The sequence below is a fragment of the Rhineura floridana genome, chromosome 8 (assembly GCF_030035675.1).
Source record: "Rhineura floridana isolate rRhiFlo1 chromosome 8, rRhiFlo1.hap2, whole genome shotgun sequence".
NCBI classification, from domain to species: Eukaryota; Metazoa; Chordata; class Lepidosauria; order Squamata; family Rhineuridae; genus Rhineura; species Rhineura floridana.
In genome coordinates this window covers 124,350,914-124,378,343 of record NC_084487.1, presented here as the reverse complement: position 1 = coordinate 124,378,343, position 27,430 = coordinate 124,350,914, and the positions used below count along the sequence as shown (strand labels likewise).

General features: G+C 41.3%; 1 protein-coding gene across 7 annotated transcripts in view; it reads left to right on the top strand.

Annotated features, from left to right (window-relative positions):
• Window positions 1–27,430, top strand: part of SCUBE1 (signal peptide, CUB domain and EGF like domain containing 1) — a 298,746-nt gene that overhangs the window by 87,975 nt on the left and 183,341 nt on the right. For 4 of the 7 annotated variants that reach the window (XM_061582352.1, XM_061582351.1, XM_061582348.1 and 1 more), the window contains 2 exons: window positions 1,593–1,727; window positions 2,211–2,279. In XM_061582352.1, the coding sequence (XP_061438336.1) occupies window positions 1,593–1,727; window positions 2,211–2,279 (204 nt within the window). The remainder of the gene's footprint in view (window positions 1–1,592; window positions 1,728–2,210; window positions 2,280–27,430) is intronic. The other 3 variants (XM_061582354.1, XM_061582353.1, XM_061582350.1) reach the window with 1 other exon arrangement.

Below are 27,430 nucleotides of genomic sequence, written 5' to 3'. Positions count from 1 at the left end.
TTAAGTGAACTTAAATTGCCTAAATTTGAAACGCTTGGAGCTAGGACTGTGAAAGGAGATGAGTACCCAATTACATTATGACAGTGATGACAGATAATTGCAGGCTAATTGCACTTGACATTTGATAAGCAATTGGCTACTGTTTTAATATACCATTTACAAAAGGTATTCCAGGGTCTGGAAGTAAAATGCATTACTCAGGCATTGCTTGACAAAAAGAAGCCACGTAATGAACCCTTAATTTAAAGGCCACCTCAACAACCTCCTCTTCCAACAAGCCTTTTAAGTTGAGACTTATCTCAGTCTGCGTCTGTGTTGGAATTGCTTTTTAATATGTTTTTTTAAAACCCCTTTTTAAAAAAATGTCTTAAAAGTTGTTTTGTTTTGGTGTATTTTAGGATCTGTTTTTAAGATGTTTTGATGTGTTTTTAGCGCTTCTGTTTGCCGCCCTGGGCTCCTGCTGGGAGGAAGGGCGGGATATAAATCAAATAATAAATAAACATAGTTAATCAAAACCTAGGGACCATCACCAGGTTTGTGATTTATTTATTTAAAAAAAATCTCATGCTTAGGAAAAATAAAACCATCACCTCGGTGTCTCTTCCTTCACTGTTAGAATTGGGCATGCAGATCTATGAATTTGCACTATAAACTCTGACCTTTTCAACAACATGACACCTTTACAAACTGGAACAGGAATGTTTTAATGAGCAATGGCTCTTCAGGATGTCTTCTTCATTCTGCTACTTCCAGACCAAACACAAAAGCAATGGAAATAATTTTTTATGCAGGAGCTGATATGGTCCAAGGGATGGCACCTTCATTCTGTTTTGGCACTAAACATGAGAAGCACCTCCTGGATCAGGCCAGTGGCCCATCTAGTCCAGCATCCTGTTCTCACAGTGGCCAACCAGGTGCCTGGGGGAAGCCCGCAATCAAGACCTCAGTGCAACAGCTGAAAACATAATGGAGTGCAAGAGGGGATTGTGGTGTGATCCAGTAACACAATTTTTATCTGAGGCAAAAAAATTACAGCTAACATTGTTCAAATGGTAGTTGTGCTGTACATCTGAGTTAAAGGTGGAAGTTGTCTGGGAGAGAGGAAAGCCCCTGAATATCAAAAGAACACTTACTTTATGTACAGCCCAAAGAAGTCTCTCTGTATATTTTAAAATTTATCACACAGACAAACATAAAGGCTGTTTGTCTTGCAAAGCCATCTCCAACTGCTCAAGACTGGCTGAGATTTTGTTTATCCAAGACTGAAGGATTAGGCATCTGGCCTCCTCCCTAAGGAACCATGTTTTGATCTGGTTCTAGTTTCATATTTAAGAAAGAAAAAACACCACTATTTCCCAGCTTGGATGCAATGAAAAATTAGTTTAACAAATCTGGTCATTTTGCATTATGATATGCAAGAGAAGGGCTGGAGGCAGGAGCAGGTATGGGTACAACACTCATTTTCACTCATTTATTAGACCAAGATTGTTATGTCTGAATCATGCCAGAATGATGATTTGGTGAGTTCTTACTTTAGGCATGCTCTTTTCTCCATGTGTGTTAACGGTCCTTATCAAAATATGTTTCTCTAGATGTTGATGAATGTCTGGATAATAATGGCGGCTGCCAGCAGATTTGTGTCAATACTATGGGAAGCTATGAATGCCAGTGCAAAGAAGGCTTTTTCCTGAGTGATAACCAGCACACCTGTATTCACCGCTCCAATGGTAAGTGGCCAGTCAGCAATGCAAGCAACAATTCTGGCAGTCAGAATTCTGCCGTGGGTGTTCATCATGTTAAGATAATTCTGTGGGGCCATTACAAATTTGGTGTCACATTTAGTGAGACTTGCTTTTTTAAATATTCTTGTGGGCCTTTAGGCAGTGGTCTCTCCACAGTTATATCCACGTTCAGAGCCTGTCTGTGATAATGCCACATGAAGAGGTGGATGGGTCTTAGCCACAAGAAGGCATACCAGAAGCTACCCAATCACTTTGTATGTTTTGATAATGTTGCATTGTAATTAAAGTGAGGCTTTATGCAATGAATGGCAGGAATCTAACCAACAGAAAATTGCACAAAATACTGTAGTACTTGAAGGCTGTATTGTCTATGTGCTGTTAGTTACTTATCATAGTATAACAGTATAACACTGTATCCATTGATTTCTTACAATATTTCATTTTAATTTTATATTCCCTCTCTTTTAGGAGAGAGTGGGATATTAGTTTATCATACCATCATGAAAATTGGAGGAAATTCATTAAGAAACCCTAGAGGTGATATGATGAAATATGTTGTTTAGTTTGTTTCTTTTGCCTGTTTCATCACAAGAGTTTCACAATGTCTTTAAGAGAGATAAACAGATACAATATTTCATTTTCTTGAAATACATCAGACATCTCAGGGATCTAGGTATTCCTGGTGTTTACCCCAGGTAAGTTTGAAGGCCACATTCCACAGACCTTCCCTGCTGAACCAGCCAGCTTCACATCCAGACTCTCTAATGTCCACTTAAAATGCAGGCTTGGTATTGAATCTGGATTGTAAGTGTGGCTTCCAAGAAGCCCTTTCCCTGTGTGTTAATTGGATGACTTAATAGGGAAGGGAACTTAGTTTTTTGGGAGTTGTCTGGTTATAGCTCTAGCTTTGCAAACAATTCTTAATTTTTATTAGCACCTAACATTTGACAGCAGCTTCAGTCTTAAAGCAGCAGCTTGAGTCTCTTGGAGGTATCCAGGCATCGGATGTGAAGGGCAGATGAGTCTATCCAAAGTCACACGGTGGACATTGAACAGGAATACATAGAGAATCATGGCTCCCCAGTGCATTTCCCCAAGAGTTTTGAGACAGCATTTCCCTTTCACATTTGTTGCAAACATCAGTAGAATACCATGTAAACTGTGACACAGCTCCCATTATCTTCAGGATTACACTCTGGTTATGAAGGCATGAGTTTATTGTGCAAAAGCAAGGTTATAAATTATATAGGAAAATTGGAGTGGTGGACTTAATGAATGCTAAGAACATGGAAACATTTGAATGTGGGAGGTCCAGATAACTAAAATTTCTTTCTGCCTGCAGGCCTTTGAAAGGTACCAATTAGCAAATAGCAAAACGATGGCAATGAAATAATGAACATTGGTAAAACTGCATACAGCTTGCATCCAGACTATACCAGATAAAATATATACTGAATACAATAATCATTTGGAGTGAGGCCATGATTATGGTAAAATGGGATGTTGATGATAAACATTATGGCTACCCTGTACCGTAAATTGCCACTGTACTTTCAAATAGTGTAATTGTACATCATAAAAATTGAATCAGTATGTTGAGTGTACTCCTTATTGTAGTTGCCAATCATCATGTTGACTGACAAGTTCCTGGTAAACAATCTCTCCAATTTGTATTTTTACCTAGATGACATACAATTACAATATTTGTACATAAAAATAAATCATGCTGAATATGGCTCTTGCCCATGATTAAATATTTGAAAAATACTATAAAGAGTGGATGAGATCGATGCTTTGGTTTTCTTACTCATCAAATGGAGGTATTTTATTTATTTATTTGATTTATTATTTTTATTAACATTTTTAAAAATGGACAACACTGAGTAGACATAATGGTGGCCAAAAGCTAAGGCTTATTTCTTGTCACCATTACTAATTGATTTGCCCTTCAAATGGCTCCAGTTCTTCACAAGTTTTCTTCCATCTGCTCTAAGATTGTCTCCTTTGTCACCACAGTGCATGCACAAGGATTAGGATGCTACTGAGGTGTGTACAAAGATGCTTTATGGCCAGAGTCAGTCCCTGATTCCATTGGCTGACTAGGCCATCAATGGAGCAGTATTTTTCAGCAGATTTTTCAGCAGATCCCCAAGGATTTTCTGGAATCCAGTTGAATCTCTCAGCAATAACTAATATGTTGGCCAACTGGAAAAACCTCGACCTCTGTAGGTAATGACCTGTCCCTGGCAAAGATAAAATCATAACATTGCACATATCCCCATTTGTCTCAGAAACAAAAAATTCATGTGCTATGTCTGTAGTGCACTATAGTTTTTGTGGCAATCAAGAAGTTCTGAATAGCAACAAGTTAGGAAGGCTCAGTATTTATTTAGGTATTTATTTATTTAAAGGAGTCTTCCTCAACCTGATCTAGCTTTTGAATTACAACTTCCATAATCCCAGACCACATAGTGGGAGTTGTAGTCCACACCTGGAGGGCACCAGCCTGAGGAAGATTGGTTTCAAGTATTTATATGGTGCTTTCTAAAGCAGCTCGTGTAAAAAAAAAATTAAAACCATAAAATACAACTAAAATGTAATTACTGCTACGTGAATTCCATGAAGTCCTCCAAAAGGCAATATCTGGAATCTCAGTACTAAGTCTGAGATCACCTCCATAAACTTAGCTAGGGATGGTTGGTACACTGTCAAATATGTGGAAAATTGTATCTAATTGTATCTAATCGATTTGGGGTTCCTTATTCATCATGAATTGTTCAGATTTCTGTCCAGAGTACTAATAGAAAGATATCCAACAGAACAAGAAATTGTAGACTGGAGGCTTAATGAAAACTACTTGCTGAGTACTGTAATAGAATAATTATTTCAATTTACATATAAAAACCGCAGGTGTAGTGTGGGGGAACTTGCTTAGTCATGTTAATGAAAAAGATGAAGAACAGAGCTTTTAAGCTTTTAAAATATATATATGCAAGTTACATTGAAAGAAATTGTGAACATTTCTTTTAACAGAGAAAATTGGGGTAGAGATGATTTAAGGGTTCACTGCTCTAGAATAAGTTATAAAAATGTCTGGGGAGGTAAGGTTTATTTTTGTGAGTTCATTTTATATAAAGAGTACCTTAACTTGTGTAGAATAAATTGACTCCTTGATTAAAGGAATACAGCTTGGCTATTTTAACTTTTTTTAAAAGGAAAGGTAGACTAAATTGCAAAAGGCTTTGTGACTCTTTCAAAACTAGATTAGCTTATTTGGTGTTTAACATAAAAAACATCACCCTAAACTACTAGTTCTGTGCTTATTGGCTTGTATAAAGGAATTTTATATTGCAATTTTAAACTAAAATAGATTATTTGTGACTTGTATTTTGTTCTGTACTTTGGTTTTATGGACCCTGCTTTAAGACCATGTGGTAAAGGGCTGGATATAAATTCCCAAAATAAAAAGAAATAAATAGATGGGGATTGTGCAAGCAGGTTAGCTTATAGTCTGATGGATAAACAAGCTATTAAAGACTCTTCCAAATTTGGTTAGGTATGTACAGGTCTGAAACATGCAGCTGAGCTAAGTGGCTGCCTGACATTAGCAGTTTAGATGGAGAGGCTGCTCTGTTGCCATGTTAATTATTCCTGTAGGCGTGTTTTGTCCCGTCATTAACATCTCTCCATTATATATGCTGTTGAATATAGGGTTTGCAGATGTAAACATAACGAATTTGGCAAACTGATTCATAGATGGCTGTGAAGGGTATTAGAGAAATTCAGGAAGGATAGGTCTACTAACACAGCTATTAACCATAGCTAACTGGATCTTCCACGAACAGAGGAAGCATACTCCTGAATAGGGTGGGGTTTGCTGTTCTGTATTCATCTTTTGATTGCATTGTTGTTACTCAAACTCAGTCCATAGTGGTTCACATTTCATTAAAATTATATGATCTCTGCTTGGTATGGCAATCTGCAAAAATAATGTTAATGTTTTCGATTCTCCTGACTTGATTGCCTCTTACATAATGGATATTGTTATATTGCTATATTTTTTGCTATTTACCACTGCTGTTATTGCTTTCCCATCAATAGCCATCTGCCCTCATATTTTAAATATTTAAAAACATTCTTTGTGAATGACACAGATCATCGGTAAGACATCCCCATGGGGGGAAAAGAATTAGCACGACAAATCCTCTCCCTTGCTCATCTTTCCCCTTCTTCTTGTAAAGCTGTGAATGATCACATGCAGAAGAAAAGTTGTCAAAGGGAATAATTGTTAAAAAGATTTGTAAAGCACACTTTATTTACTTTTCCTTGGGGAAAAAATTATTCACTTTGGCCATTACTGCATTTATACTATAGTAGAAACCAACTGAAAGATGACTGAAAACTCATTAAAAAAGAGGGAAATGAAATCAATAAATCATTTCTTTAAAGTAAGTATGTCTATAACAAAAATATATTACAGGGGACTTCCGGGAAGGGTGACTTAGCCTGTGCCTGCTTTTGAGACGGGCTCCTGCCTCAAAAGAAGCTTATTCAGATATATCAGTCAGATTTTTTCTTTTTTTGACTGATTAAACTTCTCCCGGGTAGGGAGAAACGAAGAGATTAACCTCAAAGCCTATTTTTGTTGGGACGACCAGATCTCATTAATTTATGGGACGAGGTCCAGCCGACGAAGGTGGGACGGATTTTTAACAACAAGCTCTATCTGGAAAAGCGAACGTTCATCTTATCTTCTAAGAGAGAACGCACTAACAGGCAAGCACCCTTCTTTCTATATTTTTCTTTTACTTGACTTAAATTGTTGCTGTTTAAAAGAGATTTGCCAGATTGATCGGTTTTTGACATCTCACTGGGGAGCCATAACTTCTCTCTGCTACTCACTAATTAATAGCTTATCTCTGTTTTTGTTGCAAAAAGCTGTCCTGGATTTGCATTCTAAAGATATACACAGAAGAGGGATTTCTATTCCAGATTTTTATTTTGAAGAATATTATATTGTCTGAGACTACTCTCTTTTTGGTCTATTTTATTTTGACGAATCTGTTTTCTGACGACCGCCATTAATTGTTTCGATCCTGGGAACTGCATTTTGTTTACTTTAGCATGGAGAGATAAGGCTGTCTGCTCTGTTTATACTGTGATGTCACCAAGTTTGGAGTATTAACCCAATTGTTGCTGAAATAAGAAGTGGTTTTCCTATATTTTTCTTTTAAAATGGCAATTAAGAAAGTGGCTGAGAAGCTGGAAATAACTATGTTTCAGAAAATAATGGATGAGATTGAGATAACGAAACAAAACCTGCGACAGGGTTGTAAGGAGCTGAAAATTGAATTGAGTAAAATGAAGCAGGAGATTAAAGATATAGGGGTCCCTGTGAGAGAGGTGACCCTGGAAGGGGTCCCTGTGAGAGAGGAGACCCCGGAGATTGGAACAAACGTGGAACAGGAAAAAGATTTGGAGTCTATGGACTTTAGAAACAAAATTTATTGTTTGGAGACACAGGAGATTAAAGACATAGGGGTCCTTGTGAGAGAGGAGACCCTGGAGACTGGAACAGGGGTCCCTGTGAGAGAGGAGACCCTGGAGACTGGAACAGGGGTCCCTGTGAGAGAGGAGATCCCGGAGATTGGAACAAACGTGGAACAGGAACAAGATTTGGAGTCTATGGACTTTAGAAATAAAATCTATTGTTTGGAACTCAATGTTATCTCTGAAGAAATTAATGAAGATTCTAGAGATAAAGTTATCAATGGCATGGATAATCTTCTGGACTGGAATGATGTGATGGAGCCCAATATAGAGAAAATCTATGGAATTAACTGCAGCCATGTGACAATGGAAAAACTTTCAAGAGATGACCCAGTGTATTTTGAAAAAAAGAACAGAGATATGATTTTATAGCAGTATTTCAGCAACCTATTCAGAATGGATGGCAAGAAAATATTTGGGATAGAGGTAATTCCCATCAGACTCTTACTATATGACTATGGCTTTGACAGCAAGATTATTATGGAATACTGATAATGGAAGATTGGATACTGAAATTACTGGACTTAACAAGACTACTGAAGATGGAAGATGGAAAATGGAACTAATAGGGATAATAGAACAATGGCTACTGAAATTACTGAACTTAACAGATTCTGATGTGATGGATTAATTGAAATGTTTATTTTGACTATGGTTATGACAACAAGATTATCATAATTAGTAATGAGATGGATTAATCGATATGCTTATCTGGAAAAAAAAATTGATAGATATATTTCTTAAAGAATTGAAACCTCTCTTTGACTTTTTGTGGAAAGAATAAAGTAATGTTTATGAGATTTGATGATTAAGTAAGATAACTACTGGAGGAAAGTGATTTTATAATATGACTTAAGAGACAGGATTGTTATATATTATAGACTTATAACTGATTTGATCTTTGACAAATGGGAAGTCAATATTTTACTCTTTATTTTTTATTTTTGTTTTTTTTTTTCTTTTTTTCTTTTTGTTTAACTATTTTTGATTTTGTTTTTTGTCTTTGAATGTTTTATGATTTTGTCTTGTATGTTTTATGAAAATCTGAATAAAAATTATTGAAAAAAAAAAAAACAAAAATATATTACATTCAGATTTTTCAAATGAAACACCATTTGTTTGTAATAATCCTTTTCCTTTTTTAAAATGGAATTCATTTTAAATGTTTTAATATAAATAAGCAACATTAAAATAAATAAATGAAAAACATAATATTAATATATGAATGAATCTTTATTGTTCAGAGCCATAGGCCACCACAATTAAACAGGCATAAAAAATACAAAATACATATTAAAACAGATCATATTACAATAAAACACAGTTCTTTAGCATAAGATGGAAGAGCAGCAGTACAATTCAAATAAAATTTCCTCTTCTGGAAGATACCTTGACTATCCCATATCTTAATGCATAGATGCTACCATTAAAATAGCGCAAGGGCACAGCCCACTCATCCTGCATGTTGTTTTAGATAGCCAGCTCTTACTTTTCTTGCAGCTAATGCAAATCTTGCCACCTGAGTAGTAATGAATTGGTCATTGCCTGCTAACAAGATACATATCTGCTCCAGGGGAGTTCTGTTAGATAAGGAGTGCAGGATGCAAAGGAGAAATTTTAATCTTAGGGATTTGTATAGGGGGCATCTTAGTAAGTAATGTGTAATGTCCTCAACGTCACCGGAGTGGCAGATACAAAGCCTTTGTTGGATTGGAGTTTTAGAAAACCTCCCATCCAGAAAAGCAGAGGGCATAGTCTGAAGTCATAAAGCTGTGAATGATTTTCTCAAGGGAGTCACTGTTAGAAATGTAAAGTAGTGCTCCATGCCAAATGTTGTTTTATATAGTGGGTACCAAATAGAATATGACATTTGGGAAACTGAAAAGAGGTCCCACTTTTTAGTGTAAAGATAAATTCTGTCTTTGAACAGCTGTTTTACTCCATCCATAATGAAAGTGGGTAAAACTTCCGTGCTAATGCCATAAGCAGACAGAATAGATTTAACAGAATTTACCCAGCAACTTTGGGTTGGGGCTTGCAATTGTTCTAAAAAACATTTCTTTGGCAGCCACGAATCATTCATGCAAGACAGCTTTAGCCAATACAAAGCAAGTGCAACATGAGCACCGGATTCTATAGAATGGAGCCCTGTTTCTGCCCTCAAAAGAAATGCAGGTGTACTGTGAGGGACACCTAACAGGGACCTCATGAAGGAGTTCTGGACTATCTCCAAAGTAGAGACATTTGTATACCCCCAAAGCTCTGTGCCATACAGCAGTTGTGGGGCTATCTTCTTCCGAAATACCTCAACTGCAGGTGCAACCAAGCTCCCCCCTTGGAACTTAGAAAAGCGCATCAGAGCCTGGATAGAATGGGAGGATTTCAGCTTAATTAATATATAATAAATTGATGATGAGACATGAGACTAAAGAAACCTTGTGCACTGCAGAACATCCTCAGTTTTGTACAACAGTGTATGAGGTTGTGACTTTGAGAGGCTCAGATTCTTGCTTTTAAAATTGATTTGCTTGTGTATTTATAAAATTACTAGTACCATTAAACTGACTACCTTATCCTGCCCCCCCCATCATGTAATAGAGAGACAGGATAAGAAACATAATTAGGAATGTTAATGGCTACCATCATCACCTCAGTGGAGTACAAAAACAACAAACAGAATAACATTAGCATAAGAAATTACACTTGAAGATGTTCTGGGTTCAAAAACAGTGTCGTTAAGTTTGCTATTTAAAGAAAACACTGGTCTCATTACATATAGTTACCGCTCACATGGAAAGCAACTGGCTCACCGGGTTAGCTCACATCATATTCAATTATTGCAAAATCCTCCACCATCCCTATTCCTAGATACCAGATACTAGGAGGCAAAGTGTGGGTACGCCACCACCTTCTTGTTCTGGTTGTAAGCTTCTTGATAGAGTGGTCTTATGTTCCTAACATTCTTAAAATTGATCGATAAGGCTTATGATTTGTATATTTTGTTAGTAAAACAAAGGTTAATTTCAAAACAAAACTAAAACCTCCTCAAACTTACTGACTAATTATTTTATGAAATTTGTGTAAAGGTTTGCTTCTGCAAATATGAATCTACTACTATAGCCTTCCCCAACCTGTGCCCTCCAGATGTTTTGGACTGCAACGTCCAGGTAGGGTAGATGTCCAAAACATCTGGAGGGCAATAAGTTGAAGAAGGCTGTACTATTAAAACAAACATTTTTCTGCCCTCTACTTTCATTTGATATGAAAGCTCTGTTTTCTGGTACTTGGCTGCAAATGGTGATTTATCATTTGAAGCTACACTCATGAACTGAATCAGACCATAATCCCTGTCTCATATTTGACTCTGTTAGCACATATTTTGCAAACACAATACAACAGTCCTGCTCTCAAATTCGCTTCAAGCTTAGATTGACCACGTAAAGGGGGAGTGAGGTGAGCCTGCTTGCCCTGATCTACACATCTACACATCTGCTGCCCTCATACCAACCTATGTACATTCAGTGGAAGATGACAAGGGATTCAATGTGTGTACAACACATCGTATGAATGATCTCTTATCAAATTCTGCAAAATGCATAGAAATTGGTGTAGGGCAGCAAGCATAATCTTGCTTCGTCACCATGCATCCAATATATGTGTGGAGGGAAGGTGAAAATAGGTGTTTCGGTGGATGAAGTTAAAACAAGCCTTATCCTTCATGAATTATGAGCCATTGAGTAATTATTTGAGAAGCAGCTATAGTTTAGCACATGCTTTTATTCATTGTATTTATTTATTTATTTGATTTATATCCCGTCCTTCCTCCCAGTAGGAGCCCAGGGCGGCAAACAAAAGCACTAAAAACACACTAAAACATCGTAAAAACAGATTTTAAAATATATTGCAACAAAACATCCTTAAAAATATATTAAAACAAAACATCTTTAAAAACATCTGAAAAAAAAAGCTTTAAAATATTTTTTTAAAAAAGCTTTAAAATATATTAAAAAGCAATTCCAACACAGAAGCAGACCTCCTGCTTTGCATGCAGAAGGACTCATATTCAGACCCTAGCATCTCCAGGTGGAGGTGGGAATGACTCCAGACTGAAACCCTGGAAAGCTGCTGCCAGACAGAGTAGATAATACTGAGCGAAATGGACCAAAGGTCTGACTTGGTGCAAGGCCACTTCCTATGTTCCTATGAATTTGGTTGATAAGCTGCTCTGATGAATAGAGGGTTTCCTTGAAAACTTTGGAAATAGTGCCAGTGTGGTATAATGGTTAGAGCATTGAAAATATCGATAAAATGATTCACTCTTGATATTTTAAGGTGGGTCTTTTTAAAATAATCCATTTTTTAAAAAAGCCATAGGAAATTGCTACATAAAAATCTGATCTGCAACGATAGAGAATAAGCAAGTGAATGGAAAATTTGGTACCAAATCTGAATTGGGTGGAATTCTAGCACACCCCTAGAGAGTGTCATACTCATAAAAGCACTGCTGGTTCAGACCAAAGGCCTGTCTAGTCCAGCTTCCTATTCTCACTGTGACCAACCAGATGCCAATAGGAAGCCTGCAAAGAGTGTCAAATCTCTACTGTTCTCCGGCGACTGGTATTCAGAGGCATTTTTAATAATGTTATTTGTTATTTAATTTTTGTAAATGTTATTGTTTTATTGATGTATTTCTATATTTGTGTTTTTCTTGTAAGCTGCCTTGAAGGCCTTTTGGCCATAAGGCGGGGTATAAATAAACTATAATAATAATAATAATAATAATAATAATAATAATAATAATAAATGGAGGTAGTACACAACTATCATGACTAGTAGCCATTGATAGTCCTATCCTTCATGAATTTTCCTAATATCTTTTGAAGCTGTTCAAATTGGTGGCTATTGCTACTACATTTTGAAGCAAATTTCGTAGTCTAACTATGTGCCTTGTGAAGAAGTACTTCCTTTTGTCTGTCCTGAATATTCCAACATTCAGATTGATTGGATGATCCTGGGTTAGTATTAAGAGAGAGAGAGAAAATCTCCCTATCCACTTTTTCCATACTATGCATTAACTTCTATACCTCTATCATATCCTAACTTACCTTTTTCTAAATTAAAAAGCTGCAAACATCGTAATCTTTCACACAAGGGAGATGCTCTATCCCCTTGATCTTTGTAGTTGCCCTTTTCTGAACCTTTTCCAGTTCTACAGTATTCTTTTTGAGGTATATCATTTTCCAGATGTGGCCACACCACAGATTTGTTTAATGGCATTATGATATTGGCAGTTTTATTTTCAGTACCTTTCCTAACAATCCCTAACATGAAATTTTAGCAGCTGCTGCACACTGAGTCTACACTTTCAGCGAACAATGCACTGCAACCCCAAGGTCTCTTTTCTAGTCCGTTACCATTTACCAATTAGTGCAAATGTGAAGTCAGGATTTTTTCCTCCACTGTCCATCACTTTACATTTGCTTACAGTATTTAAGATAATTTGCAAATATACCTGCCTCATAAATGTGAAAAGACACATTTATAATAAATTATCAATAAATATTTAATATGCACGATTACGTATTACAAAATATTAGTCTATGACCATTCATACTTCAGAGCTAGGAGGGCTTTCTTTTTTAAAGATACAAGTAATCTACTCATTTGCCTGAAATAACTATTTTTTTCTCTTTTACATACCACGTTACCAAATTCCAACATCTTTGCTTACATTGAACTGCATTTAACATTTTAATGCACCTTCACCCATTTGGGAGAGATCCTTTTGAATCTCCTCACAATCCCTTTTCATTTTTACTAATGATCCAAATTGAGGTTGCCAACAAACTTGGCCTCCTGACTCCAAATCTTTTATGATCAAGTTTAAAAGTTAGAGAGCCAGTGTGGTGTAGTGGTTAAGGTGTTGGACTACAACCTGGGAGACCAGGGTTCAAATCCCCACACAGCCATGAAGCTCACTGGGTGACCTTGGGCCAGACTCTGCCTCTCAGCCTCAGAGGAAGGCAGTGGTAAACCACCTCTGAATACTACTTACCATGAAACCCCTATTCATAGGGTTGCCATAAGTCGGGATCGACTTGAAGGCAGTCCATTTCCATTTTAAAAGTGCAAGTCTCAATATAAATCCTTGGGGAACCCCACTTCTTTCATCCCTTCATTGTAAAATCTTTTTATTCCCACTCTCTGCTTCCTGTTCTTTAACTATTTCTGCTAAGCTTACCCATGAGTGCTTAGTGAAGGACTTTTGTCAAAACACAATGTTTACCAGATTTCCTATTCACATGCTTAATAACACTTTCAAAGAACGACATGGGGAAATGCAGCCGTGAGGTCCTGGAAGCAAAATTTAGGTTGCTAGGTAGGATGCTGAAAGCCAGGACCTCCAAGGTGGCTTTCTCTGAAATGCTACCGGTTCCACGCGCAGGACCAGCCAGACAGGCCCAGCTTCGCAGTCTCAATGCGTGGATGAGACGATGGTGTCGGGTGGAAGGGTTCGGATTTGTTAGGCACTGGGGAACATTTTGGGACAAGCCGGGCCTGTACAAAAGGGACGGGCTCCACTTGAACCAGAATGGAACCAGACTGCTGGCACTTAAAATTAAAAAGGTAGCAGAGCAGCTTTTAAACTGACTGAGGGGGGAAACCCGACAGGAGCTGAGAAAGGTCCGGTTCGGAATAAACCTCCCCCCTGGGATAAAAACCAAAGAAATGATGAAATTTTAAAAGGGGTAGGCCTAGAAGTAGGCATTGTGAGAGCAGGGGCACAGGATATAAATTCAGAAGAGCAAAATTACCACAGGCCTAACCACAAGTGCCAAAGACACTTGAAGAGAGACACTGCTTACAAGTGCCTGTACGCTAATGCTAGGAGCCTCTGAACCAAGATGGGAGAACTGGAGTGCTTGGTCTTAGAGAAGAGCATTGATATAGTGAGCATAACCGAGACCTGGTGGAATGGAGAAAACCAGTGGGATACGGTTATCCCTGGATATAAACTATATCGGAAGGACAGGGAAGGACGTATTGGTGGCGGAGTCGCTCTATACGTGAAAGAAGGCATTGAATCCAGCAAGCTCGAAACCCCAAAAGAGGCAGACTCCTCCACAGAATCGTTGTGGGTGGTGATACCGTGCCCCAGGAGGGACTTAATACTGGGAACGATCTATCGTCCCCCTGATCAAAATGCTCAGGGAGACCTTGAGATGAGATATGAAATTGAGGAAGCATCCAAACTAGGAAATGTGGTAGTAATGGGTGACTTCAACTACCCGGACATAGACTGGCTGCATATGTGTTCCAGTCATGACAAAGAAGCAAAGTTTCTAGATATTCTAAATGACTATTCCCTAGATCAGTTGGTCATGGAACCGACCAGAGGGATGGCAACCCTGGACTTAATCCTCAGTGGGGACCGGGACCTGGTGCGAGATGTAAGTGTTGTTGAACCGATTGGGAGCAGTGACCACAGTGCTATTAAATTAAACATACATGTAAATGGCCAATTGCCAAGAAAATCCAACACGGTCACATTTGACTTCAAAAGTGGAAACTTCACAAAAATGAGGGGATTGGTAAAAAGAAAGCTGAAAAACAAAGTCCAGAGGGTCACATCACTCGAAAATGCTTGGAAGTTGTTTAAAAACACTATATTAGAAGCTCAACTGGAGTGCATACCGCAGATCAGAAAAGGTACCGCCAGGGCCAAGAAGATGCCAGCATGGTTAACGAGCAAAGTCAAGGAAGCTCTTAGAGGCAAAAAGTCTTCCTTCAGAAAATGGAAGTCTTGTCCGAATGAAGAAAATAAAAAAGAACACAAACTCTGGCAAAAGAAATGCAAGAAGACAATAAGGGATGCTAAAAAAGAATTTGAGGAGCACATTGCTAAGAACATAAAAACCAACAACAAAAAATTCTATAAATAAATTCAAAGCAGGAGACCATCTAGGGAGACAATTGGACCCTTGGATGATAAGGGAGTCAAAGGTGTACTAAAGAACGATAAGGAGATTGCAGAGAAGCTAAATGAATTCTTTGCATCTGTCTTCACAGTGGAAGATATAGGGCAGATCCCTGAACCTGAACTAACATTTGCAGGAAGGGATTCTGAGGAACTAAGACAAATAGTGGTAACGAGAGAGGAAGTTCTAAGCTTAATGGACAATATAAAAACTGACAAATCACCGGGCCCGGATGGCATCCACCCGAGAGTTCTCAAAGAACTCAAAGGTGAAATTGCTGATCTGCTAACTAAAATATGTAACTTGTCCCTCGGGTCCTCCTCTGTGCCTGAGGACTGGAAAGTGGCAAATGTAACACCAATCTTCAAAAAGGGATCCAGAGGGGATGCCGGAAATTACAGGCCAGTTAGCTTAACTTCTGTCCCTGGAAAACTGGTAGAAAGTATTATTAAAGCTAGATTAACCAAGCACATAGAAGAACAAGCCTTGCTGAAGCAGAGCCAGCATGGCTTCTGCAAGGGAAAGTCCTGTCTCAGTAACCTATTAGAATTCTTTGAGAGTGTCAACAAGCATATAGATAGAGGTGATCCAGTGGACATAGTGTACTTAGACTTTCAAAAAGCGTTTGACAAGGTACCTCACCAAAGGCTTCTGAGGAAGCTTAGCAGTCATGGAATAAGAGGAGAGGTCCTCTTGTGGATAAGAAATTGGTTAAGAAGCAGAAAGCAGAGAGTAGGAATAAACGAAGAGTTCTCCCAATGGAGGGCTGTAGAAAGTGGAGTCCCTCAAGGATCGGTATTGGGACCTGTACTTTTCAACTTGTTCATTAATGACCTAGAATTAGGAGTGAGCAGTGAAGTGGCCAAGTTTGCTGACGACACTAAATTGTTCAGGGTTGTTAAAACAAAAAGGGATTGCGAAGAGCTCCAAAAAGACCTCTCCAAACTGAGTGAATGGGCGGAAAAATGGCAAATGCAATTCAATATAAACAAGTGTAAAATTATGCATATTGGAGCAAAAAATCTGAATTTCACATATACGCTCATGGGGTCTGAACTGGCGGTGACCGACCAGGAGAGAGACCTCGGGGTTGTAGTGGACAGCACGATGAAAATGTCGACCCAGTGTGCGGCAGCTGTGAAAAAGGCAAATTCCATGCTAGCAATAATTAGGAAAGGTATTGAAAATAAAACAGCCGATATCATCATGCCGTTGTATAAATCTATGGTGCGGCCGCATTTGGAATACTGTGTACAGTTCTGGTCGCCTCATCTCAAAAAGGATATTCTAGAGTTGGAAAAGGTTCAGAAGAGGGCAACCAGAATGATCAAGGGGATGGAGCGACTCCCTTACGAGGAAAGGTTGCAGCATTTGGGGCTTTTTAGTTTAGAGAAAAGGCGGGTCAGAGGAAACATGATAGAAGTGTATAAAATTATGCATGGCATTGAGAAAGTGGATAGAGAAAAGTTCTTCTCCCTCTCTCATAATACTAGAACTCGTGGACATTCAAAGAAGCTGAATGTTGGAAGATTCAGGACAGACAAAAGGAAGTACTTCTTTACTCAGCGCATAGTTAAACTATGGAATTTGCTCCCACAAGATGCAGTAATGGCCACCAGCTTGGATGGCTTTAAAAGAAGATTAGACAAATTCATGGAGGACAGGGCTATCAATGGCTACTAGCCATGATGGCTGTGGTCTGCCACCCTAGTCAGAGGCAGCATGCTTCTGAAAACCAGTTGCCGGAAGCCTCAGGAGGGGAGAGTGTTCTTGCACTCAGGTCCTGCTTGCGGGCTTCCCCCAGGCACCTGGTTGGCCACTGTGAGAACAGGATGCTGGACTAGATGGGCCACTGGCATGATCCAGCAGGCTCTTCTTATGTTCTTATGTTCTTAACTCTAAAAGGTTAGTTAGACATGCTTTGTGGAAGCCATGCTGATCCTTCTTCAGCAAGACTTGTTTTTCTACATGCTTGTTAATTTTATCTTTAGCAATGCTTTCTACCAGTTTGCCCAGAACAGACATTAAGGCAGCTGGTCTGTAATTTCCTGGTTCTTCTCCCATTGCTGGATCCCTTTTTAAAAATTGGTGTTATTTGGCCACTTTCCAGTCCCAAGGAATGGAGGTCAATCTTAGGTACAAGTTATATATTTTTGTTAGAAGATCAGCAATTTCATATTTAAATTCTTTAAGAACTCTTGGGTGGATTCTATCTGGACCTAGTAATTTTTTTAAAAAAATTATCAGTAAGGCCGAACTTTGTCTCTTATCATCACTCTTTGCCTCAATTTCTCAGACTCCCTTCCTGTGAAAGTTAGTTCAGGCACAGGAACGGGTGTAGTCGTCTAGGGTCTCAGGGGTCATAGACCCCTTACTACGTTAGGAGCAGGGTCCCAGCAGGGCCCCTATGTGCCTGGCATCCTATGAGCCAATCAGCATGAAAGGGGAGTGTGTTGGCCACTGAAAGAGTCTCTTAACATGCTTCCTTGTCCTTTCCTGCTGATTGGAGCCAATCAGAGCCAAGACTCTTCTCAGTAGCTAACACTCTCCTCTTTCATTCTTATTGGCTCCTAGGGACTTCTGTTTTTGTATTAACAAGGATCTCAGTCTCAACCCAGCAGCAAAAAGGGGTGTGTGGCTGTCACTATCATGAAAAGACCTTGCACTTCTGAATTTGCCACTACACTACTGCACAGAAGATAGATGCAAAGAATTCATTCAGTTTCTCAGCAATCTCTTTCCTCCTTTAGCACATAGTCTCTCTAATCAATTTGTTGCATCTGTTGTATTTAAATAATTGTTTTATCAGTTTTAATGTTTTTAGTGATATACTACTTGAATTCTTTTTTAAAAATTTGTTATTGTCTGCTTGCATTTCTTTTGCCAAATGTGTATTTTCCCTTTTCTCCCAGTTTCTGAAATATGCCTTCATGCCTCTAATAGCTTCCTTAATTTTGGTTGCTGAGCTTCTATTATCGTTGCTTTGGATAACTCCAAAACATTTTAAAGAAATTTTACCCTCTTGACTTTTCTTCTTGGCTTACTTTTTTACCAGTCCTCATTTTTGAGAAACGTCTTTAGTTTCCTCTTTTGAAGTTGTTACTGGCACAAATGAGTCTCCTTTGTTTGTTTGTTTTTTTAAGGATGCTGATAGCACACTACAACTGTGTGGAAAAAGATACTGTATCAAAAATTTGTCACATCTTAGTGATGTGAAAGTCTGGCTCTTATGAGGGCTTAAGGTGCTTGTGGGAACATGACCTGGGAGAAAAGATTTATCTAGATGAGTGGAGGAAAATACTGGGCTCTGTATCTAGGGTAAAAGAAAATTTATTGAAGGTTTTCCATCACTGGTACATGACTCTATGTTTGTCAAGTAGAATAACTAAATCATTGCTAGCATAGTTGTGGCTCAGTAGGAATTATTTTCATTTATGGCAGTCATGCTCTAAAATTGTTTCATTTTGGATTTCTTGTTGTTGAGAAATTGATCAAATTAGAAAGCAGGAGATTATTCCTAAACCCAAATTAGCTTTGCTATCAGTCTACAATGATTCTACCTGGTCTCTGAAGCACAAATACTTGATTTTGTTTTTGTTAACTGCTGCAAAACTGATGATTGCAAAATTTTGAAGATCCCTTGATAAGGACTTGATGCAAGGCTGGCAAGCACAGCTGTGGCAACTTGCCCTTCTGGAAAAATTGACTTGGCAGGTATGAGACAGATGGACTCAGACCGCTCCTTTCTGTGAAACCTGTTTTATTTTTGTACAACATGCAATGCCTCTTGAACATGATTTTCATCCTACCTTGGCTCATCATCCCTTCTGGAAATATACGTTTGGCTCACAAAATATAGTTTGTTTCTATGTGTCTGGAATAAGTATGCCCTTTTCTAGTTTTTGTTATATTGGTAGTTCTCTATTATCTGTAAGAAATGAAAAACCAATACAAAAATGTATATACTTGTTTGAGATTAGACAACCATGTTGAGTTTTTGAAATTTTTACATCCTGCTGTAGCCCTTATTTTTGCAAGGGATTTCAGTGCATGTATGGGAGTGTTGTTTCTTTGTCCATTAGCACTGGATATTGGTTAGATACATTGATTGGGACAGATACTGATTCTCCACAAATTACAAATGCAATTATGTGGGCCTCCATTTAGCTAAATTTACAAGGAGGGAATGGTACTAAATGGAGACCAGAATGAGGAATATACCATTATTTAAAATTATGGTGGCAGTGTAAATTTTGAGGTTGGGTATAATACAGGAAGCAATCATTTACCGCTAAGTACGACATTGGACAGGAATGTCTATTTCAAATCCCATTCCTTCCTTGTAAAGATCTAGGTGTGACTCTTAAAAATTAAGTGGGCACCAGTAGTAGTTTTTAAAAAGGAATATTTTATTGTAAGGCTTTACAATACAAAAAAGAAAGAAAAAAGGCATTATACATTGCCTAACGTATTTTAAATTAAGATACAATCCAGTTTAAATTCAATAAAATATAAGATAAGCCAATAAAATATAGAAAAAGAAAAGAAGCTGGAAATCTGAAAGACATTAGAATAAAGCAATACATGGAGTAGGAACAATGCAACTGACATCCATTTTCATTATATTTGAGCACCAGTAGTTAATTCAGCTGTGGCTCATCTCTTGCAGATAGAGGAATTTAGGGCTGCTCAAGCTGCTTTTTCTCCCAGGTAAATTAGCTATGGAGCCCGTACATTTATTTCAAACTCTGACCTATTGGTTTGCAAGTTGATCTAAAAATAAAAGTAAATCTTTGGTGTAGAAATGCTTCTATGACAATTTTTATTGCAAAGAATGTAAATGGGCCAAAAAAACCAAATAAAGATAATTTAACAAAAAATATAGAAGCTCTTTGCTAAACGAGTTTGTTGGCAAATGTATAAAGCTCTTATTTAAAAGAAAAGAAATGGGAAGTTTGTAGAAATGCCTGGCAAAATATAGCTGACTTTTGGTATACAGTAACAGGGTTACTGGAGAATGTCTGCATGGTTCTGCTTTATGATGAATGGATGCATTTGTGGTTGATGGGCGAAATAATACGCAGACAACAGCAGCTATGGTTGAATAAAGGGCCACTTTATTAAATTACAAACAAAAACTTTTAAAGCGACCTGCAGAGATGAAACCTAAGTGTGGGAACTAACTATAGGCAAGCAGCTTGCCCTACAGCTCTCGGGCAACTAGCCCCTGCTGGGGCAAAGGGCAAGCCCCTTTTGCTTACCCCCTGCCCCGGCCACATCTTGTAGGTGAGTAGGGAGGCCTTCCCACATCAGCAACCCCCAGGGCCGCAGAACCCTCGGGTGGATGAGGTAAGTTGGCCCCAAAAGCAGCCCATATCCTGTCCTCGGGCCGTAAAACCCTGAGAGACAGGCCTCCGGAACCACCAATCACCTCCAAAGGTGCCTAAGGGGGGCACCTAGCTGTCGTTACCTATTTCCCCTCCCGCACTTTACCGCCACAAAAAGGAGACAAATCTGTATTTAGTCCTCTTTTCCCCACTGCGTAGAAGAACTTCCAGCAGACTCCTCTGCAGGTCTTGTAAAAATATGTCATTCCCTGTGTCCAACAGGTGAACGCCATCTGCCCTATAGAGTTCAACCCTAGAATGCTGTATGAGTGGATGAGGAATGGGCAACCCACCATCCCCAAGAAGAGCCAACCGAATCTGTCAGTTGACCCTCTTACGTGCCCAGTCTATCTTCCTGGGGTCCCAAACTCCACGCCATTCCTTGCATGGCAGTATGACCAAAGCAGACAAACTGAAGGCCAATGCTGCCTTATAATGTGCATGTCTTTACATGCTGGAACAGTAAGGGCCCTGCCCTTAAGTAAACCCGGGTCATTACCACCCAGGTGAATGACCAAAATGTGCGGAACGTCACGCACTAACCCTTGCCGGAACAGGGCGGGTATAAGCCCATCCCAGCGCATCCCTCGCCAGCCAAGCCATTGTACAGTAGCTCGTTGACTGAGCCCCAGCTGCGAGCCCATTCGAGATGATGCGGCCCTACGGCCTGCCCAGAAAATCATGCTGTGGCCGCAGATTAGGATGTGCGTCCGCTCCGTCCCCCTCCAGCAACCTGCCAAAACAAGGCAACGCTATTAGGCTTCTGTATTACTGGGCCCTTCCAAGGGGCGGACATAAGCCTTGTATGCCCCTGAAGTCCACCTTCCGACGGCCTGCAACCTAGCCCATAAGAACCTAAGCCCAGCAGCTGTAGAGGCAGCTCCAATTCTGAAGGAGTGGGTCCCCAATCCCGATGGGTCCAGTCCAAGTCTATGCAGGGCCATCTTAGTAAGCGCCCAAAATTGGTTTTTAGTAAGGGGAGATCCATTTCCATGAATAAATAAATATCCACTCCTCGCACCCCTAACTTTTAGAAAGGCTTACAGGGCCAACACTGGGCAAATGTGTGGCAAAGGGGAAGGGGCTAAAAAGATGGTCTGCCTCCTACCCCTCTGGTCAGTTTTGGACTTACACAGTGTAATGCAAGCGCCTACTGTTTTCATGACTACATCCAAAATTAAGAGGGCACGCTGGGAATCGTCGAGTTTAGACCCAGCCACCACTTCCCCAATTCTAAATGCCCCCAAAAACAGTGTAAGGGACACCGCCTTAAATAGGTGCACTTCGTGGCTGGAGGAACATGTTTCTGGCCACTGGGACGTCAGCTCGCCTAAAAGTTCAGCTGCTATGGGACGGCGTTGATCAGGGGCAGCTGGGTGTTCCCTAGCCCACCCAGCCAACACACGTCTTACCCTAAAATCTGCTGAATGGTCATGAAAACCCCGTGCCTTGGCCATAAAGGAAAGTCCAGCTAGCTTACCTTTTAAGGCTCGGACAGACAGGCCCTTCCTTCTGCCCTCTACCAGGAATTCCAGCAGCTGACACACCGGAATGGGCCAGTGGGGCATGTATCCTTTGCTGGCCCAAAAATCTTCAATTGCCCTACCTGCTCTTTGATAGCTGGTGAGCGTGCTGGGGGCAATGGATAGGCTTATGGCCCTCTCCGACTCAGCTGTCCAATCTCCCAAATTGCAGGGGGCATGGCATCCAGCTGAGCCCTGGCCATCGGCGCCAGCTGGCAGAAACGGTCCATCTGGTTCCATGACAGAGCATCAGCAACACTGTTATCAATGCCAGGAACATGCCGTGCCCGAAAAACAATATTAAGATGCAGGCATCGGAGAACAAAAGCCCGGACTAGGCCCATAACCCTGGTGTTTCTGGATGTAAGTGAATTTATAACATGGACTGTGGCCTCATTGTCGCACCAAAAATGGACAGTAGAGTTCTGAAGCCTCTCTGCCCATAAATGCACTGCTAGTACAATGGGAAAGAATTCAAGAAAGGTCAAGTCCTTGTCTAGTCCTTCTTGAACCCAATCCTGAGGCCATGGTCCATTACACCAGGAAGACTCAAATATTACTGCAAAGCCATAAGACCCTGAAACGTCTGAACAAACTTGCATCTCTGCTTCCAAGAGCCGCTCCTGTTTCCAAAAGGAGACCCCATTGTAGTCCTGTAAAAATGAGGACCACATGGCGAGGTCAGCTCATAAGGCTGCAGTAACCCTGAATCTATGTTGGGGTTGAGAAAGCCCCACCATAGCCTCATAGACACGCCTCAGAAATGCCTGCCCTCGTGCGACGACCCTGCAGGCAAAGTTCAGGTGTCCTGCTAGCTCCTGGAGCATGAGAAGGAAAACTTTCTTAGCCCCAGCTACCTCCCAGATCTTAATGCGCAAAGTATTGCTCTTATCCCTGGGCAGCCGGCAGCACATGGCCACTACATCAATTTCGATACCTAGAAATGTCAGGACCTGGGCGGGGCCCTCTGTCTTTTTCAAGGCCAGAGGTACACCCAAATCTTGCGCTAGCTCACTAAATTGGGACATTAAATGTTGGCATTCGTCCATGTTTGCCCTACCCGCAAATAGAAAGTCATCCAGATAGTGTACCACCGTGTGCAAGCCCCCCTGTCTCCTGACAGCCCATTCCAGAAAGGAGTTGAAGCGCTCAAAAACAGCGCAAGAAATTGAGCACCCCATGGGCAGGGCTCTGTCCATATAGAATTGGTCCAAGAAGGTAAAGCCCAGTAGCTCAAAATCTGCAGGGTGAACTGGCAGGAGATGAAAGGCGGACTTGATATCACATTTAGCCATAAATGCCCTTTTACCACAGGAACGCACCATGCGCACTGCAGTGTCCAGGGATGTGTAGCGGACAGAACACAAATTATCTGGAATAAAGTCATTAACTGACAGCCCTCGCGGGTAGGACAAATGGTGAATGAGCCTAAATTCCCCAATTGTCTTCTTGGGAACAATGCCCAAGGGAGACACCCTAAGGTTAGGGATAGGGGGAGACTGGAATGGGCCGAGAACTCGCCCAGCCTGCACTTCTTTATCTATTTTCTGCTGCATTAAGTCCTCGTTTCCTACCGTGGATCTAAGATTGCGAGACCTAAAGGATAGACGTGGGCTGGTGTAGGGAATCCGGAAGCCTAAGGAAAAACCATCTAACAAGAAACTTGCAACCCCCTGGTTTGGGTAACTGTCCAGGAGGTGTTTTAACATGTCCAATTTAATTGGGCAGGGGCCCTTTTCCTTGAGTACCCCCCGCAGGGGGCTGCTTCCAGCCTCCTTGATAGTCCCTACCCCCGCCCTTAAAGGGTTTGCCCCGTGGGCAGGTTGAACATGAATGCGCTGCCCCGCATATAGAACATTCATGCCAAAAATGGCACAGGTTGCGGGTGCAGAATCCACGGGAATTAAACTCCCAGCAGAACAGCCTTTGTTGAACCCCCTGCCCCACATTGCTGTGGGGCAGGTTAGCAGCCGACTGTCTGCTGAGAATGTGTCCACTATCAGCCCTGTCTCCAGTCATGGTGCGGGCTGCCGACATGAATTGTAGCCACAGCTCAGGTTCTTTCCTGTCTCAGGGGAGTGTCTTATCGAAGGCCGCCCGCATACAGAAGGCCTTGTCATAAGACAGCCAAGCCAGGCCGGAAAACTCAATATAGGCCCGGTATATGATGTCTAGATACTTTATAAGGAGGGGGCCTTTCAGTGGCAACCTTTCCATTACCACTGCTGCCTAACTGAGGTAAGCTGACAACCAATTATGCCATGTTCTCTCCACCTTCTTACGCTTAGGCCGTTCAAGGTCCACATCGCCATCCCTGTCCCTATCCCTCTTGGGTTGTTCCCTGTATAACAACATAAACAGGTCCACATATTCCCCATGCCAAATCCTCTCCTTGGTCGCTGGGAGCATGTGGAAACCCAAGGAACAGGATGTCGCACCAAAAGGGATAGCTCCCGCAGCAATAGAACCTAATGGGTCCATAATCGCTGCAGAGGCCAAGGTGGTGGCCTGCAATTCCAAAACAGGAGTGGGAGGCTGCACCGCCCCCATGCCTGAGGGGGCAGCCGTGGCGGCTTCTCCCCCAGTATGCTGCCAGACTTGGTGGCAAGCCATATGCAATGGCTCTGGCTGACTCCCTTAGGCGTCAGCCATCCCTTGCCCGGCCTGTGATATGGAGCTAACTGGAGTATGATGTTGTCCGGATTGCGCCGAAGCACATGGCCCCCATTGTGGCCACCCTTGTGTTGCCCCACCCGTTTCCTGTGTGGGTGTAGGTAACTCACCTGTCCCAATCCCAGGCCGGGGGGTGTCATAAGGTTGGCCGTTTCCATTACGGGACTGCGGGACACCAGATGCGTGTGGCGTGGCAGCAGCTGGCTCTGATGGCATGGGGGGTGGGGAGGCATCTGGTCCCGGTCCTGTTGTTGAAGCGTGACTGGGCCCAGCCTCCAGCGCATCTAATCGAGCCAAAATCAATGCAGCGATGTTAGCTTCAGTACCTGATGGCTGACTAGATGAGCGTTTGCCCCACCCCCTGGCCCTCCTGGCCCTAGGTCTGGCTGTAGGAACTGATGCAGTTCCTGGTGTCAAAAGCACCTCCTCTATTGCCGGCTGAACATTGTCCTGCCCTGGTAAGCCTACCCATTGCCTTTCAAGCACGTCCAAACGCGCAATAATAGCCGCCCAAGGCGGCGCCTCCTCCTCGTCAGATGGCACCGCAACTGGGAGGGGGCACTTGGGCGGAGGCCTACTGGCCCTCCCCTTCCCTTTTGGGCCTCCAATGCCTTTTCGGGGTGGCATTGTATGAGCAATCCCACCCACTATATGTCCCAATTGAAAGCTGAACCTAGTGGCAAGCGTGCTCCCTTCAAGCCAAGCTCTCTTAATAGTGTTGTGATTGTGTAACTATTGGGGGGAGGCAAGCAGGCCACCTATTGGGTTTAAACTTATACACAGGCCGCCTGCTTCGGGCAGCCAGGCAGCACCCACTGTCACTAAAGGCCTGGGCACCTGCCCTGCTGCAGCCTTGTGCTGCCTCTAAGCAGCCAGCCTAAATGCGTGGTATGTCTCTGCCGCTGGGAGACCGGCCTCTAAGGCCACAGCATCACCCCGCTTGAACCGGCAACCGTAGGGGGGAGAGGGCTCAAAGCCTTGGCCTGGCCTGGATGGCCTCTACCTGGCGCGACCCCGCCTCTCCACCGCAGTTAGCAGCCAAATTGGGCCTTACCAGGCCCAGACGCAGTCAACAGTCGGTGCCTAAATTGGCGCCGACCACGCTGCCAAAGAAAATGGCCGCCAAAGAAAAGTCCCATGCCGCTCATCCTGGCTCTGCCTCCTTCCTCCGTCACAAGCCAAGAGGAAAACGGAGGGGGCGGTGTGGGCTTAAATAAGCCCTTGGCTCCGCCTCCTCCGTGTGGCACCTCGCGCGTCATCTCAACGCGATGCGTGATGTTGCCCTTCCTTAAAATGGCTTCTGTGGCTTCATCCACAGCCGCAATTGTGCTGCCGCTCCCCAGCTTTCTCCCAGGTAAGCAGAGCTACACTACTAGCAGTCACTGTTCTCTGATACAAATGTGAAGGTTAACCAAATATTAGATGTTCCAAAGAATCTACCACAGTGGCTTCCATTATCAGTAACTGAGGTAAAGAGTCTTACCTTTCAGCTAAGGAATTATGAAGCACCAGGGATAAATTTTATATCACTAGAATTACTGAAATTTATTGTTAGCTGGTGGGTTCCTCTGTTAGTTGTATTTACTTATATTGATTCAACAGGGATAGTATCTGAAGCTTGGAGTACTGTGGTAATTGTCCCCATATTTAAAAAAGGTTCCAAAACTGATCCAGCAAACTATTTGGCAAATGTTATGCAAAACACCTTCATAATAAACTAACTATTCTTGGCTAGAAGAGGAAGCCAGATGAACAAGCAGGTTTGGACAGATTATATCCACTACAGAGCATTATTTGGTTCTTAATCATTTGATTGACAAATATTCAAAATAAATCCGGGGGTGCTTTGACTTAATGGCCACATTTGATTCACATTTCCGTATGAGACTTTGGGAAAAATTGGCCTCATCAACTATAGCCAGAACTCATATCTTTAAGTAAAAGTTTATACAATAAAACCTGACTGAAAGTGCAATGCACCATACATGGATGTCACAGACATACTATTAACTAAAGGGGCAAAGTTGCATTTTGGCTCCTGTCCTGTTCAGTGTAAATGGCAATCATCTCTAATTACCATGTCCTCAAGTTGGCTGCAAAAACTATTTATGTTTTATTGTATGCAGATTATGCTGTATTTCCATCCCAGACGAAAGTGAGTTTGAAAGATTTTGTTGTTGTCATATGCCTTCAAGTTGATTATGACTTATGACGACCCTATGAATTGGTGACCTCCAATAGCATCTGTCGTAAGCCACCCTGTTCAGATCTTGTAAGTTCAGGTCTGTGGCTTCCTTTATGGAATCAATCCATCTCTTGTCTGGTCTTCCTCTTTTTCTACTCCCTTCTGTTTTTCCCAGCATTATTGTCTTTTCTAGTGAATCATGTCTTCTCATGATGTGTCCAAAGTATAACCTCCGTTTCATCATTTTAGCTTCTAGTGATAGTTCTGGTTTAACTTGTTCTAACACTCAATTATTTGTCTTTTTCACAGTCCATGGTATGCGCAAAGCTCTCGTCCAACACCACATTTCAAATGAGTTGATTTTTCTCTTATCCGCCTTTTTCACTGTCCA